Source organism: Gymnoscopelus braueri (assembly GCF_963280865.1).
Source record: "Gymnoscopelus braueri genome assembly, chromosome: 15".
NCBI classification, from domain to species: domain Eukaryota; kingdom Metazoa; phylum Chordata; class Actinopteri; order Myctophiformes; family Myctophidae; genus Gymnoscopelus; species Gymnoscopelus braueri.
In genome coordinates this window covers 1,165,766-1,182,158 of record NC_137620.1, presented here as the reverse complement: position 1 = coordinate 1,182,158, position 16,393 = coordinate 1,165,766, and the positions used below count along the sequence as shown (strand labels likewise).

The following is a 16,393-nucleotide window of genomic DNA, read 5'->3' as shown; positions in this document are numbered from 1 at the left end:
AACTCATTCCAGTTAAAAGAAAATGACGCAGCGAGCTGGCTTGGCAGCTATTTCTTTTTTTGTTCGTGTTTTTTGTGTTTTTTGTGTTTTTTTTGTTGTTTTCTTGTTTTAGCTATTCATGTTTGGCTTTAGTATCAGAAACTCACTCAGGCCAGGTGAAACAATGATGCAAGGAGCTGGGTGGCAGCTTGTATTTCATTGACGACGAGTGACTGACATATATTTGCAGTTGGTTGTGATAACAAGATATGCCATATTGCATACCCAGATGTACTGTTTAACATGTACTGTACATGCGTTGCTACATTTAATAGATTTTATGTGGGATAAACTGATCATAACCAATATCAGACAATTTAAATAGAACTTTCAGAGTACCCCTAGGAGCCCCCATCCAATGTACATAAAAATGGGGATACTGGTAAGCCATTTAGGGACCACTGTTCATAATCCTTTGTCTGTCCAGGGATTATCTCACTAATCGCTGGACCAGCATCAGCATAATCTCTCTTGTGAACGTTAACTGTATACCAAAGAAGTGACTGCCCACATGTTTGATATGATTTATATATATTTTTTTAATATTTATCGTTACCACTTTACTCAGGAACGATGCAAGTCAGGAACGATGCAAATAATCATTATCGTTATCATCATTATTATTATTATCACAACTTTCATAAGTGGGGAAATTAGACTGCTGTTGGTAGTCATGGCTGCCAGTTCACACCTGATGTTGTGTGGGAGTTCAGACTGATCCAGACCGTACTTAATAGCTGCTAGCTTGCACAACGTCTTAAGACTAGGACTTAAATCTAAGATGTACACGTCAAGTCTTGCTGGGACTCTTCTGTACCCTTCAAAGATGATGATACGATTCCCCACCATGCAACAGCACATTTTCTCTGGACTCTCTGAACACAGTGTCTTGCCCTTGGGATCAACCTTCTTCCAGGAGAAGGTCTCTGGATTGAATTTCCACAACAGACCATGTAAGCGCCCCAAAATTATTTTTCCGCCAAATGTGTACAGCTCTCCATTGTAGGCAAAGGCTGAATGACTCCTGCATCCTTCTGCAATAAGCTGTGCAGAAGGCCTGCTCATCCAGCAGTTGGTCTCTGTGTCAAACACTCTGACATTGTTGTAGAGGGCATTGCGTTCCCCACAGCCCCCAAATACAAACATCTTTGTCCCGATTATGGTGGCAGAGTGACTGAATGAAGCAGGTGGTGGCGTGCCTCTGGTGTTAATTATAGACCAGACCATTGTGCTTGTGTCCAACTTGTACATGTCATTATAGAAAACATCAGAAAACCATTTAAATGTCTCTCCTCCATGGATATACATGACATTCCCCAAGACAGAGGCTGAGTGGCCATGCCTCTCCTCTGGAACAGTCCCAGAAACATCGTGCTGGAGCCATCTGTGGATGTCGACATTGAATGAATGAAGCTCTTTGCAATAAGGATACCGTCCCCAGATGTATACGGAATCTTCTATGAGCACAGCTGTGTGGTCCTGGCGTCTGCAGGGAAGCTCAAAGGGACGTTCTCTTCCAGTTGTCACTGGAGGCACCTTCATCCAGCATAAAGACACTGTGTTGAAGACACAGATCTGATCACAGAATCCTACAAAGTAGTACACTTTGTGTCCCACTGGCACAACAGCATAAGCCCAATTAGGTAAAAATAAAAGACACTTTTGTCTTTTCATTGGATAAACTGTACAGCACAACATTCCTTACACCGTTATTGTGTGCACTAGCTGTCACAAGGGGGTTGGTGAAGGACTCAAAAGCAGACTTCACTGAGACACGGTTAGCAGAACAGCCTTACTGAAGATCAGAGAAACAGGAAATTGGAAGTAACAGGAAACTAGAACACCACTAGTTGGCTGTTACTAATAGATAGGATGGGGAAATACAGCGGACAAATTCTGCATACAAATTGGCAACTGAGATGCAGTATCATATAGACCCCAATGATGTCATAGATGATGTCACGCAATGGCATCATCATGGTGGTGGGACCAGTGGTGTAAAGTAACAAAGTACATTTACTCAAGTACTGTACTTAAGTACAATTTTGCGGTACTTTTACTTTACTGGAGTATTTCCAATTGTCTATACTTTTACTTCTACTCCACTACATCTCAGAGGCAAATGTTGTACTTTTACTCCACTACAATTATTTGAAAACTTTAGCTACTAGTTACTTTTCAGTACATTGTGATGCCAATACGTTTGTACTTTTAATTTAAATTGTAACAGAATATTTCTATATTGCAGTATTTGTACTTGTAAATAATTTTAGTACATTTTCCACCACTGGGCACGGTGACGGTGGTCTCTCTCTCACTCCCTCCCTCCCTCCCCCTCTCTCTCTCTCTCTCTCTCTCTCTCTCTCTCTCTCTCTGGTTCAGGCGTGGACAGCAGCAGTGATGTAGCTCTGTACTCAGGTGTCTCTCTATCTCTCTCTCTCTCTGGTTCAGGTGTGGACAGCAGCAGTGATGTAGCTCTGTACTCAGGTGTCTCTCTATCTCTCTCTCTTTCTCTCTCTGCTTCAGGTGTGGACAGCAGCAGTGATTGCGAACGCGGAAGGAGCCTCCGCCCAAGTGCAGCTTACTATGAAACCGTGCTCGGGTTGTGTGTGTGTCTCTGTGTCTCTGTGTCTCTGTGTGCATGCACTGCCTGTGTGCAGCCGCCAGAGTGCGCCAGAGTGCAGGAATGTAGACAATGCTCTGATTAAAATGCACAACAGCCTGCAAAACACACACACACACACACACACACACACACACACACACACACACACGATGTCAATGTTCTCTCCCCATCACGGTGAAATAACACGGATTACAAGTCCGTAAACACAATATTTTCGAGCTGCGTTCGCTTCCAGCGTTCGCGCGTCTTACTTGTGTAGCTCTGTACTCAGGCGTCTCTCTCTCTCTCTCTCTCTCTGCTTCAGGTGTGGACAGCAGCAGAGATGTAGCTCTGTACTCGGGCGTGGCTGCAGGCCTGGTGACGGTAGTTCTGCTGATCGTGGGCGTCACTCTGTACAGGAGAAACCAGAACCAGTACGGTGTGGATGTCATCGACTCCTCGGCTCTCACTGCAGACTTCCAGTCCTTCACGTTCAAGTCCTGTAGCCAAGGTGAGCTCGACACACACACACACACACACACACACACACACACACACACACACACACACACACACGTGCCTTACAAAAACAATGTTGGTGTAATGGTGTTTTAAATTTATAATTTTTTCTGCATGCACAAATACAGTCATTTATTCATATTAAAGCAGCACTATGTAACTTTAGCTTAATTAATACATTTACATTTTGTCCAATTTGTATGGTAGAGTATGTTAATACAATATAACTTATACAATTGGGGTGGTTGTATTTTGTCTCCCTGCTCTCCTATTGAGACATTTAGATTGTGTCAAAGGTCATGTCTCACCTAGACACAGGATCTGACACAAATTCTGACCCGATGGTCAATAGTCAATTTATCCCCTGAGCAAGCAGGTAAGCTCTATTAGCTCAATGGTAAAAAATATCAGCACTTGCGCAGGAAACCGGGTTCAAATCCGGGGTAGAAGAGGAAAGTTACATAGTGCTACTTTAATGTGCCAATGATTCTAGGAACATGTGAAAAAAAAACCGATCCATTTCTCAATTTGTGACAAGTTTACTTTTCCTGGTTAAAAATATTATTATAGGAGGCTTTGTGAACTTTCAAACTGGTAACTAATCATTTTTAATATTTAACAAAGACGACTGTAGATGTTGGTTATTTCACATTAAGTAGCATCAAAGGTGACAGTGTTGTTATAAGTTGTAGCTCTGATTAAAAAAGAGAGGACAAAACCTCTCTCTGCCACTCATTAGGCCTCACTAAATAACAGTCTCACTAAAAGTTAAAAGATAGACATCTTCAATTGTCTTTGCTAAACCTTATAACGGATTAGCTACTAGTTTGAAAGTATACAAAGGCTCCTATAACACAATATTATAATATTTTTGAACCAATTGGCAAATGTATAGTTTTTTCACGTGCCCCTAGAATGGAAGCATTTCCACTTTAACCCTGGGGTTAATGTGGGTAAAGTTTTGATTTACGCATTGCAAGCTTATAGATTGGCTATTTTTGCTATCTGTCATATTATGTATATAGGGCTTAAAGGGCAAGACCACTTTAGTAGAGGTTTGGGTTGTGTAGTTACCTTGCCATGATGCACCTCCAATGGTGGACAAGAAATAAAATAATATATTTTTTAAATAATTGCTCCACCGATTAGAAATTGATGATTTAAAATATGCTCCTCATTGACTTACATTGTACAATGAAACAGCTCTCAAAGTCAATCTTTTAGCACATAAATGAGCACAAAAAAAGCTGATTCAGACAATATAGAACATCACCAAACCCAGTACCGTTTTTTTTTTTTTCTTTAAATTTTTATCCCGTGATTTTTGTAACCCATTTTTTTTCACCCGGTGCCAATTTCCTAAGTGATCCTGGGCGCTACACCAGCCCTACACCAGCACTACACCAGTCCCCCACAGTAGGGAGGCCAGGGCCGAGCTCATGCTTCCTTCAGGCATGAGAGCCAACTGACCTTCTTGTCACCCGACAGGGGGGAGTTTCCCTGGTTGGACGTAGCGCGTGGAAGGAACACGTTATTCCAACCAGTTCCCTTCCCCTCCATCAGGCGCCCCGGCTGTCATGGGGGAGGCGGTATAGCGACCAGGATTACTACATGTTTTTGTGAGGGTATTAACTACCCTAGGAGACACGGGGAGAACATGCAAACTCCACACAGAGTAGGACCTTTCGCCGACCCCACCTAGGGTATGGGCACTGATGACACGGAGGAGAAGACACGCCCCCAGCGCCCACAGCGTCCCCGGCGGGAATCGAACCCAGGACCTTCTAGCTGTGAGGCGACAGCGCTACCGACTGCGCCACCGTGCCCCTCCGTTCTTTTTTTTTTAATACAAATTTCAACTCACTGTTCATTTGACTATTTGAAGATCCGGATCCGCGGATCCAGTCTGGGGTTTCTTCCCAATAAAAATAGCGAAATCAACAGGAAGTTAACATAAAAAAAATAATTAAAAAAACAGTAGCCTACTGGGTTTGGTGATGCTCTATATTGTCTGAATCAACTTTATTTACATTCGTTTACATGCTAAAAGAGTGACTTTGAAACGCTCTGATCTTTACTTTTTGCTTCTCTGACACAAGATTCCTCCATGTATTTTATTTCTTATCGAAGGCTGGTATCACGATGATCTGAAAATGTAGTCAGGCACAAATGGGCGGGGACTATATGAGGAGTTATGGCATGATCTAGTAGGAAAACTTTACTGTATGACCTATGGTTCAAGAGTTATAGGCTTAAATTAGCTGTTCACAAACGGATACACAGCTACACGGACGGACAGGGTCGTGTAGCTGTAAAATGTAACATCAAGATCATTTTTAAGCTCAAAATGATTTACTGAGCTTAGAACAAGTTTTATTTATGCTTTTTTTCACAGCTTCAAATGGCTGCTTAAAGTGATTTATTTATTTATCATCTAAAAAATATATTTATTTAAAAAAAATGTTAATTATAATCAAAGGTGTGGTGGATAATGTAAAACACAGGAATGCATTCCACCCCCACCCTAGTAAGAGCAAAAGGGCTGCTGTGTGAATATGGAATATGGAATATGGTTAATGATGGAGAGTGTTTTGCATAATTTTTTCCATGGTGAGTACAAATGATAGGCTAGCGGATATAAATTACTGCATATCCACTTCTCTTTGCCAGATTCTACTGTTATCTGCTCTCATCTACTGATTTGTGCACATTAAAGTGACCTTGACCAGATAAAATGGTTGTTGTTTAAATGCACCGAGTATATAACTGTAGTCCCGGGTTTCCAGAAGGTGGCATACCCATTTCCTGTTCTGTGAAGGTGTCTTAAGTGTTTGCGGTTCAAATCTGCTGCCGCGCCAATTATACAAAGCTGAACCGGAACAGGAAACGGGTATGCCACCTTCTGGAAACCCGGGACTAAGGTTTTGCACAAAGACTGGGGTCCCCATCTTGCGCGGCGCCTTAATGCCTTATGCCTTATCTTATTAGGCATTTTTCTCTATTTTAAAATGTTTTTCAATATAAAAAAAAATACCTGATAAGATTAGGTATAAGGGATAAGTCGGCACGCAAGATAGGGCCATAACTGTATATTCACTAACAAAACAAACTGCCCATATTACTGTGTTTTTCAGGAAATCCTCTGCTGATCAACTCCTCCATGCAGCCTGATCTGACGGCGTCTAGAACCTACACCAGCACCATGTGTTTCCAGGACTCCATGGAGAAGGATCTGATGGTTGAGCGGTCACTCTTTGACCCCTTACCTGACCTCAAGGTCAAAGGTGAGAGGAACAGATCCTTGCTTCCCTCACTTGCGTCTTTTCCTTAGCCAAATTCCAATACCCCAACTTCCACACTCAGTCACTCCACTCGCGTCCTCCACTCGCGCATTAGTACCGCCTCCGAGCGAGGAGGAGAGGATTATATGCAAGTCCCGAGGAATCAAGTCGGCTGGACTTACAACCATGTCATGTTGTAAATGCTACATTTCTCATGAGCTGTTTGACATGCATTCTTTCTCCCACACCATGCACAACAAACTATACGCTGTCTGGGAGATGGGGTCAAATTATTTTTTCAAATAAATTGATAGTATAAATAAAAATCAACCCATTATTGAATGTGTTGCTTCAGTAGCTTTGATCACTGTTATTCAGAATGATATATATATATATATATATATATATATATATATATATATATATATATATATATATATATATATATATATATATATATATATATATATATATATATAAATGCACTTCAGTATTCAGTTTAATCAAATGGGACACTTTCACCCTCAAACCGTTCAACACACGCACATTTTAGGAAATGAGCACGCAGAACAAAGGTTTGTCAGCTCTAAAACATCCCTTTGAAGTCTGCGACACGGCACAGTTATTTATAAAAAAAATATGTTTTACCCCATCTCCAGACAGCGTAGTCATGGTTTCCATTCCATAGCCAAAGGAGATGGTCCATCCAATAACAGAACAGATAGGCAGTCTACACTTCCAGGGAGCGTAAGAGAATATGTAATGCCTCTTGCATTCAAAGTGATTGTCAGGGTGGGGGGGTCCCTAGTTCAAATATGATTATTTTTGTTGGGGGGGGGGGGGGGTCGCGGGCTGAAAAGGTGGGTAACCACTGGGTTAAGCAGTGCGAAGGCAGTGGAGACAACTTTTTGGCTAAAGGGTTAGATGGAGGTGTCTCCTGAAGAGAAATGACTGTGCATTGAACCTTGAGGATTAGATGGTTCTGTCATGCTGTATGCTGCACAACATGTGTGAGGAGCATGGGGGTCATCGGTACACTGAGTCCAATGAGGGCATCCCCGCGATGCAGCAGCATTTGAACATGGAGCCGTCGTCCGTGAATAAGAACATGAACAGCAGGATGGATCTGATGTGTGAGCTGCACTGTTCAACTATTTCAATCCTGTTTAAACCCATTAAAACCCGGAAAAGCATCTGTGTTATTTATTTAGCTATATCGTCTCTGCCGGGTGGAAGCCTCATATGTCCAAAACTGTTACTTTTCAGGATTCAAATTCAAAAGCAGCAGAAGTAGCGGATCGACTACTAGATCTGCTACTTTTGCTGCTTTTGTGTGACACTGTAGTATGACCAAGCAGGGCATTAATTTACGAAAAAACACAAAAAGTTTAAATATGGAGATAAGAGGTTTCTGCCCATGACAATATATAGATCAGGTTTTACAGGAAACTGTTAGGATTTAGAATACATTTGTAGTATCGGCCTCAGGTCTTAATGGGTTAATGTAATGAGTATTGTACAGTGCATGCTGTAGTTTGTTATTATGTTCATTTGTGTTGTACTGTACCATATCTGTAGTTTTTTTGTGTGTTTAGGCATTATGCCTGCTTGTTCTTTGTGTTGTTTTAATTTCAAGATGTGAAAGAAAATGAATTAATTGAATTAGGATTTTTTTTGTTTTATAGAGACCTTTTTCCACACAAAGACAGTTTATTGGACTGTAAATATAACAGCAATGCATGTGGAACAAGTCTGGCAAAAGTTTGAATAGTTTTGGGTTTGTTCACAGCACAGATTAGTATCTTACATTTGGCTACGCTGCTGACAAAAGACTTGACATTGAACTGGAGTTAACCATTTAAACCCTCTAGACTAGGGGTCTTCGACAGGGGGTCCGGGACCCCTAGGGGGTCCTCAGAGTTACTACAGGGGGGCCGCCAAATCTTTGTGTGATATGATATTTTTTTTACATTAACCACTTGAACCCTAGCATCCCTTTTCTGAGGAGAACTTTAGCCGATCACAACACCTCGCAGTGCAAGGTGGTGTGAGCTTATAGATTTGCTATTTTTGGCAAAGAGGTATACTGTAGGTGTAGAGGGAAAAAAGAGCAGACCAAGTAAAACAAAAAAAAAGTTTAATCTGAAACACAATTTTATACAATATAGAGGGAGTCCCTGCTTCATCTCTCTCTTAGCTAGGGGGTCCTTGGCCTGAAAACGTTGAAGAGGTTTTTGAGGCCAAGGACCCCTTAGCTGAGAGAGAGATGAAGCAGGGACCCCCCACTATATATTGTATACAATTCTGTTGCAGATTAAACTTTCATAAATAGCTTCATGGACTTGTTTGACTATCGTCGTGTTGTGTAAATTTTTTGCTAATGTGTATTTTCAATACTTGCTAAACTTGACCATTGGCTCTGTACTTGGTCTGCTCTTTTCCCCTCCACCATCTCTTCACCGAAAATAACAGATCCGTTGTGAGCTTGTAGATCTGCTATTATCAATGAAAGTTCCCCTCAGAATAGGGATGCTAGCCTAGAGTTCAAGTGGTTAATGTAAAACAAATATATAGGTCCCTATCACATTTGGGGGCCCCCCTATAGTAACCTGAGGACCCCCTGTTGAAGACCCATGCTTTAGACTTAGTAACTGGACCTGAGTTGACTGTACTTGGACCGCTTTTTTCTGTTTACATCAAATCTCTTCACCAAAAATCCAAAAAGCCAATCTACAAGCTCACAACTCATCGCAACGGGACACGTTGTGAGCTTGTAAATTGGCTATGTATGGCTAATGTTGTAATGCCATGCATTTGTATGTGACTTTATTATGATCCAAAATGTGCTGTGCCATGCCAGGAGACGAACTTTAGTATTTTCATATTTAAAAAAATGGTCCCCCTTTGTTGTATTGTTTATGTAGCTCAGTAGAGATCATTACACTTTTGGGCTTTTCAGTGTTGCAGCAAAGAGTTTTTCTTTAAGGAAAATATATATTTACATGCCTTTGATTTATACATTATGTTACACAAACATAAAAAGACTGCAAATGTGTTTGGTAATGTAATTTCATTACACTGTATCTCAACATAAATAATTGCAGCAAGTACATGCAACTATACAACTGTAAACACATTATGCTAAGGAGAAACCAACTGACTCCATATTTAATTCACACTTTTATTTTCTTTGTCTTAAATTGAACTAACTCAACTCAAGTGCTTTTAAGGTGTTGTAAAGGATATGTGTGGGTGAAAACAAGTCTTTGCATAGTAATCGTCGCTATAGTGTTTAGGGGTCTCCCCGTCTCTCCAGCCCAGATGGGAAACCCCTGTTACTGAACAAACAATCTTATTGCAACGATTACTATCACAATGTAGAGCAATTAACTCTTATTTCAACAAGAACATATCACTTACAAAACACTTAACAGAAATTAGTGATTGCTGTTCTGTCCCTGATTGGGGTTGCTGACTCCTTAAAGGTAGACTAGAGACCATCCTCTCCACCAGCCCCAGCAGATAAGAGGTCGACTGCTGCATCTGTTGCAGCATCCTCTCATCTCTCTCCTCAGCCCTTTCATCCGCTCTCTGCAGATAGTCAAGGACATCCTCTTGCATTTTTCTGAGTTAAAGGTCAGCATTGGTTTACAATAATTGAATGAATGAATGCAGAGATAATTGCATTCTTGACTACGTGTGGTAAACAATCCATCCTTAATATCCAATAGGAGGGGGACTTAAATCTAATGGTTACAATACACAACAACCCTGGACAAAATAGAAGGATATGCCCAGCGTACTTACTCCCTTTTTTTGTTTAACTGATCTCTGTTCAGAGATGTCTCCGGAAGCAGAAGCAGCAGAGGTATCAGGTCTGCTAGTGGAGGTGTCTTCACTGATGCTGGACAATTTTAACGGCAATATAAGAGCACAACAATATTAATGCTTATTATGTCACACATGAGGTGCATGGCCAGTATATGAACAGATGGGAATTGTGTGCATTATTAAAGTTGATGGTAAGGTCACTATGCATGTAATCTCTCAAGAACATATTCTGCTCTGCGTTTGAATCTGTCGGGGGGTTCGTCATATCGCGTACGCACTGGCCTACAAGTGGGCGTGCCTTCAGATCAGGAAGCAGGCCGCGCTTTACCAAATCAAATGTAGTGGCCGGGATTGAAAGCTGTACAGTGTACACTGTACAATGTACAGTGGAGAATTTGTATGGATAATGGTATTGTATGTCGTTCATGCTATTCATATGGGTACCCTGTACTCTGGGTACCCATATGTACAGTAAATGAACGACATACAATACAATTACCTATACAAAATCTCCAAATGTTGTCTCAAACTGTTACAAAAAGAAAACATAACAGCCAACCTACCGTCATCATTCGGTGTTGACAATATGGATAGGGATCCAGGGTTGGACTCATTCAGCATTGCTGTCGCGGAATTCAGTGACCCAGTCAGCTAGTTTGCAGGTCTGTGTCCCAATGCGGCGTCAACAGTATCATAATATGGAAACACATCAGCCGTATCATTTCCCGCTCCACTTTTGGACAACTCTGTCTTTGCGTCTCGGTATTCCGATTTAAGTTTCTTGAGTTTGTTGATGATTTGGTCTGCCGTTCGATTGAAGCCAGCTTTCGCCAACTCTTCAACTAGTTCTGCATATAGTTTGCTCTTTCTTGTGGTAGTTTCTAACTTCTTTTGTCTTTTGATTTTGCCATTGTTTGTTTACACATGTCTTCACCGTCCGACTTCCAGATGAACCATTTTTTGTGGTTTTGTGGTGGTTCCCTTTTCGAACAAACTTTAAGTGCTCGGAACTGGTTCAACATTTGGCAGTGGAAAAATAACCGAAACTGGTTCAACCCTAGCGGAAAAGGGGCCAGTGTAAGGAGAGAGGAAATGAATACATGTTGGAGAAGTGACATCTCAGCTCCTCTGAAGTGTCATGTTAAGCCACATCCATTTCGTGACTCCATCCATTCAGCTGTACGGATGGAGTCATTAACATCATGCTGTTCAGCTTGGAACATCTTCCTGGAAGCATGCCTCGCTCATAGTTCCTCAGAGATGCCTCCTAATCCTTTCTCCTATAACTTTGGAGCAGGAATAAAAGACCTGGCATGGCCGTCACACCACTTGAAATCCTGGTTCAAGTGAGGATAGAGGAGTGAGGAAATATCAGGCAATATAATAGAAATAATTCCTAATGCTCTCATCATTGAAGCATAACACAAGAGACCTGCCGACGTGGTTTGAACGGACCAACACTGACTTCAGTGGACGCGTGCGGAAAAAATGTTTTTTTTTTTGCGTATTTTGTTAGTTTCTTTTCGGTTTTTGGTAACTTTATTTCGGTTTTAGGGTTAGGGTTAGGTTAGGGTTATGTTATTTCATTCTTATTTTTAGCCTAAATAATGCTGCGCACATATATTATATCTCTGCTGTCCGGCAGGAACCAGCTAACTCCAAAATGTTCATTTTTCAGGAAATGAAAAAAGGAGGTTAAGAGGTTTTGTTCATCATTGATAAGAACAGATGAATGGAACTCCAAGCTCACAATGAGGTTGGAGGTCAAAAGGGGGTGGAGCCTTGAGTCAGCAAAACCAGCTAACTCCGATGGAGTTAGCTGGTTTAGCAGAGAATTTGAGGATCCAATGGAGTTAGCTGGTTTTGTCAGAAGCGCTTTTTAATGCTTTTCATTGGTTCAATATTTTTTTTACCAACACAGAGATGTAAAGGGTGTTCAATGGCCCTGATTTATGGGAGAAAAAAATTGAGCAACGATATATAATTTGCACAATTCCCAGAATTTCTCAGCATCACATTTGGGAAGGCTTAGCCTACCCTAGCCTTCGTTACCCGCCGCCTATGCTCCTATAATCTTTCTTTTTGCAGAACAAAACCATCAGTGATGGAAGAAGTACTCACATGTTTTACTTAGGTAAAAGGATCAATACTGCAATGTAGAAATACTCTGTTACAAGCAAAATTCCAGTATTAAAAATGTACTTGAGTAAAAGTACAAAAGTACTGGCATCAGCATATTCTTAAAGTAGCCTACCAAACGTAAAAGTAGTCATTCATTGTGCAGAATGTCCCATTTCACAAGTTCAAAATGTATAAAATATATCTTGAAAATAGCAGATCTACAAGCTTACAATGCGTCGCATTGTGACACATGGTGAGCCTGTAGATCGGCTATTTTAAAATGTCTGTAATATATATGAGGTCATATATATATATTAGGTGGTTAATGTATGTTTTGTGATAATAATCTAAATCTGCAAAGTAACTATAGTAACTAAAGCTGTCAAATAATTGTAAGTTTCTTTACACCACTGAAAATCTAAAAACACTTCTAACTTCACCAATCTGTTCTTCCCCCTGGTCGGGAAGTGTGACTTGCCGAACATCAGTAAGGCACTGCCCATGTTGTTTGCTCTGCAATAACATCATTTTGATCTTGGCTTACCGAAAGCTGAAACTACGTTATAGTGGAGTATGCTGCAGCCTTTAGAGCCCCTCCTAACAAGGCTAAAAAGCTGATGTCCAACTTAACATGACGTTTGTCAGTAGCCTATATTTAAAATTGTATTATTCTGGACGGAAGGAAGTGTGGGATTAAGCACACATTATTTATCTTTTTAATGTTTGTGCTTGGTGTCTCTTGGGGTGGCAGAGAGAGCAGAGTACCACGCCATATCCCACCCTACCCAAACCTTCCCCCGACGCCTGGCACCAGACTACAGCAGGATGGGGGTAGATGCCACCCTGGCACCAGACTACAACAGGATCGGGGTAGATGCCACCCTGGCACCAGACTACAACAGGATGGGGGTAGATGCCACCCTGGCACCAGACTACAACAGGATGGGCGTAGATGCCACCCTGGCATCAGACTACAACAGGATGGGGGTAGATGCCACCCTGGCACCAGACTACAACAGGATGGGGGCAGATGCCACCCTGGCACCAGACTACAACAGGATGGGGGTAGATGCCACCCTGGCACCAGACTACACCAGGATGGGGGTAGATGCCACCCTGGCACCAGAATACAGTATGATGGGGGTAGATGCCACCCTGGGCAGAAGAGAGAAGAGTCTCTTCACGCCTCACCACAAAACTACAGGGGTGTTTGGCCATGCAGGAGGCAGGATGGTGATACCCAACACAGGTGAGTCTAATTTAATCTGAATTCCAAGACTCAAATTTCCGTCATTTTACGCCACGTAACGTCAGTGTCCGAACGTAAATCCTTGTGGTTTGTTAATTAGCAGAGTTAAACCTAGTGGTATTCAGGCCACATATTTAAAGACCTCCATGTGAGTTATGTGAAGTCCACAAGATGGTCACATATTTCGGCAGGTCACCAATTTCACCGTAACACCGCCATGCTGGAGGACAGATGACATTCTAAATCAATGCTCATGATTGATTGAACTGTAACTGTACAAATGGTAGCAGGTGTTTGTTGGACAAAAAAGTTGTTACCAAGACCATGCAGCTATTGTTTGCAGTTTTTCCTCAAATATGAATGAGAAAAAAATTACAAACACAATCTCACTTTTTATTTTACTTTTTTATAAGTAGAACAAGCTGATAATAATGTCTTGGCTGAGGTCGTGCATTATCGCATTGTACATGACCACTTTATTAGCACTTCTGATTGTTTTAGAAAACCGCACAGACACCACAAACTTCAGAGGAAGAGGAAGACGAGGAGGGGCAGGAGGAAGCGGACACTTCACTCAACACCATTCGGACGACCGGGACCGGCTACGGGAACGCAGCACCGGACCGACACAGGGAACCAGACGGTGATAAATATATCAGGTACAATTCTTTCTGATGCCTGCATGTCTGTTCTATCGAAAGGACTATCTTTTGCCCCAACATATACCGCAAATGAATTTAAAACAAAAGTTGAATTGTTCAAGTTCTATAGGAATCTACCTTTAAAAGTATCTCACAGTTCTCACCAGAAAATAATAAAGGTTATAATAATAATAATAATAATAATAATAATAATAATAATACAAAACAAAAAAAAAACTGAGCAGGCTACAGTATATAGCCTTCAGCCCTTTTCAAGCCCAAATCAACGTTCTTTTCAGTCAACAACAATGCTTGTTGGAACGCATTTACAAAAAAACTAACGCATGATGTGGAAACACTTTTTCAGGATGGGACCAGAAGACAACGGAAATTCAACCCTACAAAGGAGGAGAACCAGGCTATTCTAGGACTTCAGAACAACAACAACTTGGTGGTTAAGATGGCTGACAAGGGACAGCGCCACAGTGATTTGGGGTAAGGGTTAATATATTCAAGAGACTTTACGGCAACTAAATAATCTGGAAAACATGAACTCTGAGCGTAAACAACTACTTGACACTGCTAAAGATGAAAAATGGATTACTGATAAAGAATATGACTTGTTATTGCAAAAAAGCCCTAGGTTGGAATCATTCTACATGCTACCCAAAATCCACAGAGACAATGTCAATCCACCAGGCAGACCTATCATTAGTGGTAATGAACCCTTGTCTGAACCATCTTCTAAATTCTTTGTTTACTTCATTAAACTTTTCATTTCCACCTTACCTGCCTTCAAGACACTACACATGTTTTGTTTTTAAACTGAATGACCTACAAAATATTAGCGATGCTTTTTTAGTCACTATGGACATTGGATGTTGAATCTCTATACATAAACATTGTTCACAGGCACTAAGACACTATTTACAGCAAAGATCTGAGGAGCGACTTCATTGTGTCACTGAAACAATGTATTTCTATTTCAGGATCAACTTTACAGACAAGAGAAAGGGACGGCCATGGGTGCAGCCTATGCCCCCGGCTATGCAGGACTCTTCTTGGGCCTATGGGGGGAACAATTCAACTACTCATCTATTCATCAACTAATGATAATCTTAGACTGAGCTTGGAATCGAGCAAAATATGAGGATGTCAAAGGATGCCAATGACATATGACGTATACACACATCTATCTTCAGGAAAAGTAGTGACCGCAATAGTATCCTACGGGCAGACAGCTTCCATCCCTCTAGTGTCATCTCCAACATACCTTTTGGACAGTTTCAGAGACTACGGAGAATATGTGACTTTGACCAACAAGCCATCAACATGTAACAGAGGTTTACACAGAGGAGTTATAAAAGTGACACACTGAATCATACTTATGTCGAAGTTAAATCTTTAGAAAGGAGAAGGCTCTTTCAAAAAAGTGCCCGTCCTTCCGAATCCGGACAGATTTATCTTACAACCCAGTACAGTACATTTGCCCATAATAATCAAAAGGAATCGGTGCATTATACAAAGTGATCCTGATTTAAAACCTGTGTTTCCCCGTCTTTTTCTTTCAGACGTGCTCTCAACGACAAACTTGTAAGGAGCTATCTAGTCTCACGAGCCAGACTGTTGCCTTCCACCATTTTCAAATGCAACGACGGTGCTGAAAAAGATTAGAGGATAAAGTGGATGCTTCCTCCCCGCTTCCGTTTTGTCTTTGCAGTCGTAAAAATGTGTCCTAATACAAATCAAAATAATCGAAGCATACATAGCTTGCTGCTTATTAGAAATGGAAATTCTAAAATAAAATGTAAAGATATTTTAAAATATATTTTCATGAATGGAAATGACAAACAGATGACAGCTTCCGTTCTCGGATTTCGGGAGGTGTAGTTCTAGGCTCTATATAGCATTCGGAGATTGTGGAATAGTTGTCTGGCTATGCGAGACTAGGCGCTATCTATCAAATTAAAACATATCTACATGTGTGACGCTGTACTATGATCAAGTTGGCCGTTAATTTATGAAAAAACACAACAAGTTTAGAGATAAGAGGTTTCTGCCCAACAGCAACGATATATAGCTAAAATAAAAAATTACACAGATGCTT

At 41.1% G+C, this 16,393-nt stretch overlaps 1 protein-coding gene across 1 annotated transcript in view; it reads left to right on the top strand.

The window, feature by feature from the left end:
- Positions 1-15,960, top strand: part of LOC308102195 (netrin receptor UNC5D-like) — a gene marked incomplete at both ends in the record, with an annotated part of 127,332 nt that extends 111,372 nt beyond the window's left edge. Inside the window, 6 exons of the mRNA XM_080451796.1 lie at positions 2,970-3,155; positions 6,298-6,447; positions 13,148-13,645; positions 14,175-14,304; positions 15,489-15,620; positions 15,858-15,960. Coding sequence (XP_080307922.1) covers positions 2,970-3,155; positions 6,298-6,447; positions 13,148-13,645; positions 14,175-14,304; positions 15,489-15,620; positions 15,858-15,960 — 1,199 coding nt within the window. The remainder of the gene's footprint in view (positions 1-2,969; positions 3,156-6,297; positions 6,448-13,147; positions 13,646-14,174; positions 14,305-15,488; positions 15,621-15,857) is intronic.
- Positions 15,961-16,393: the final 433 nt, after the last annotated feature.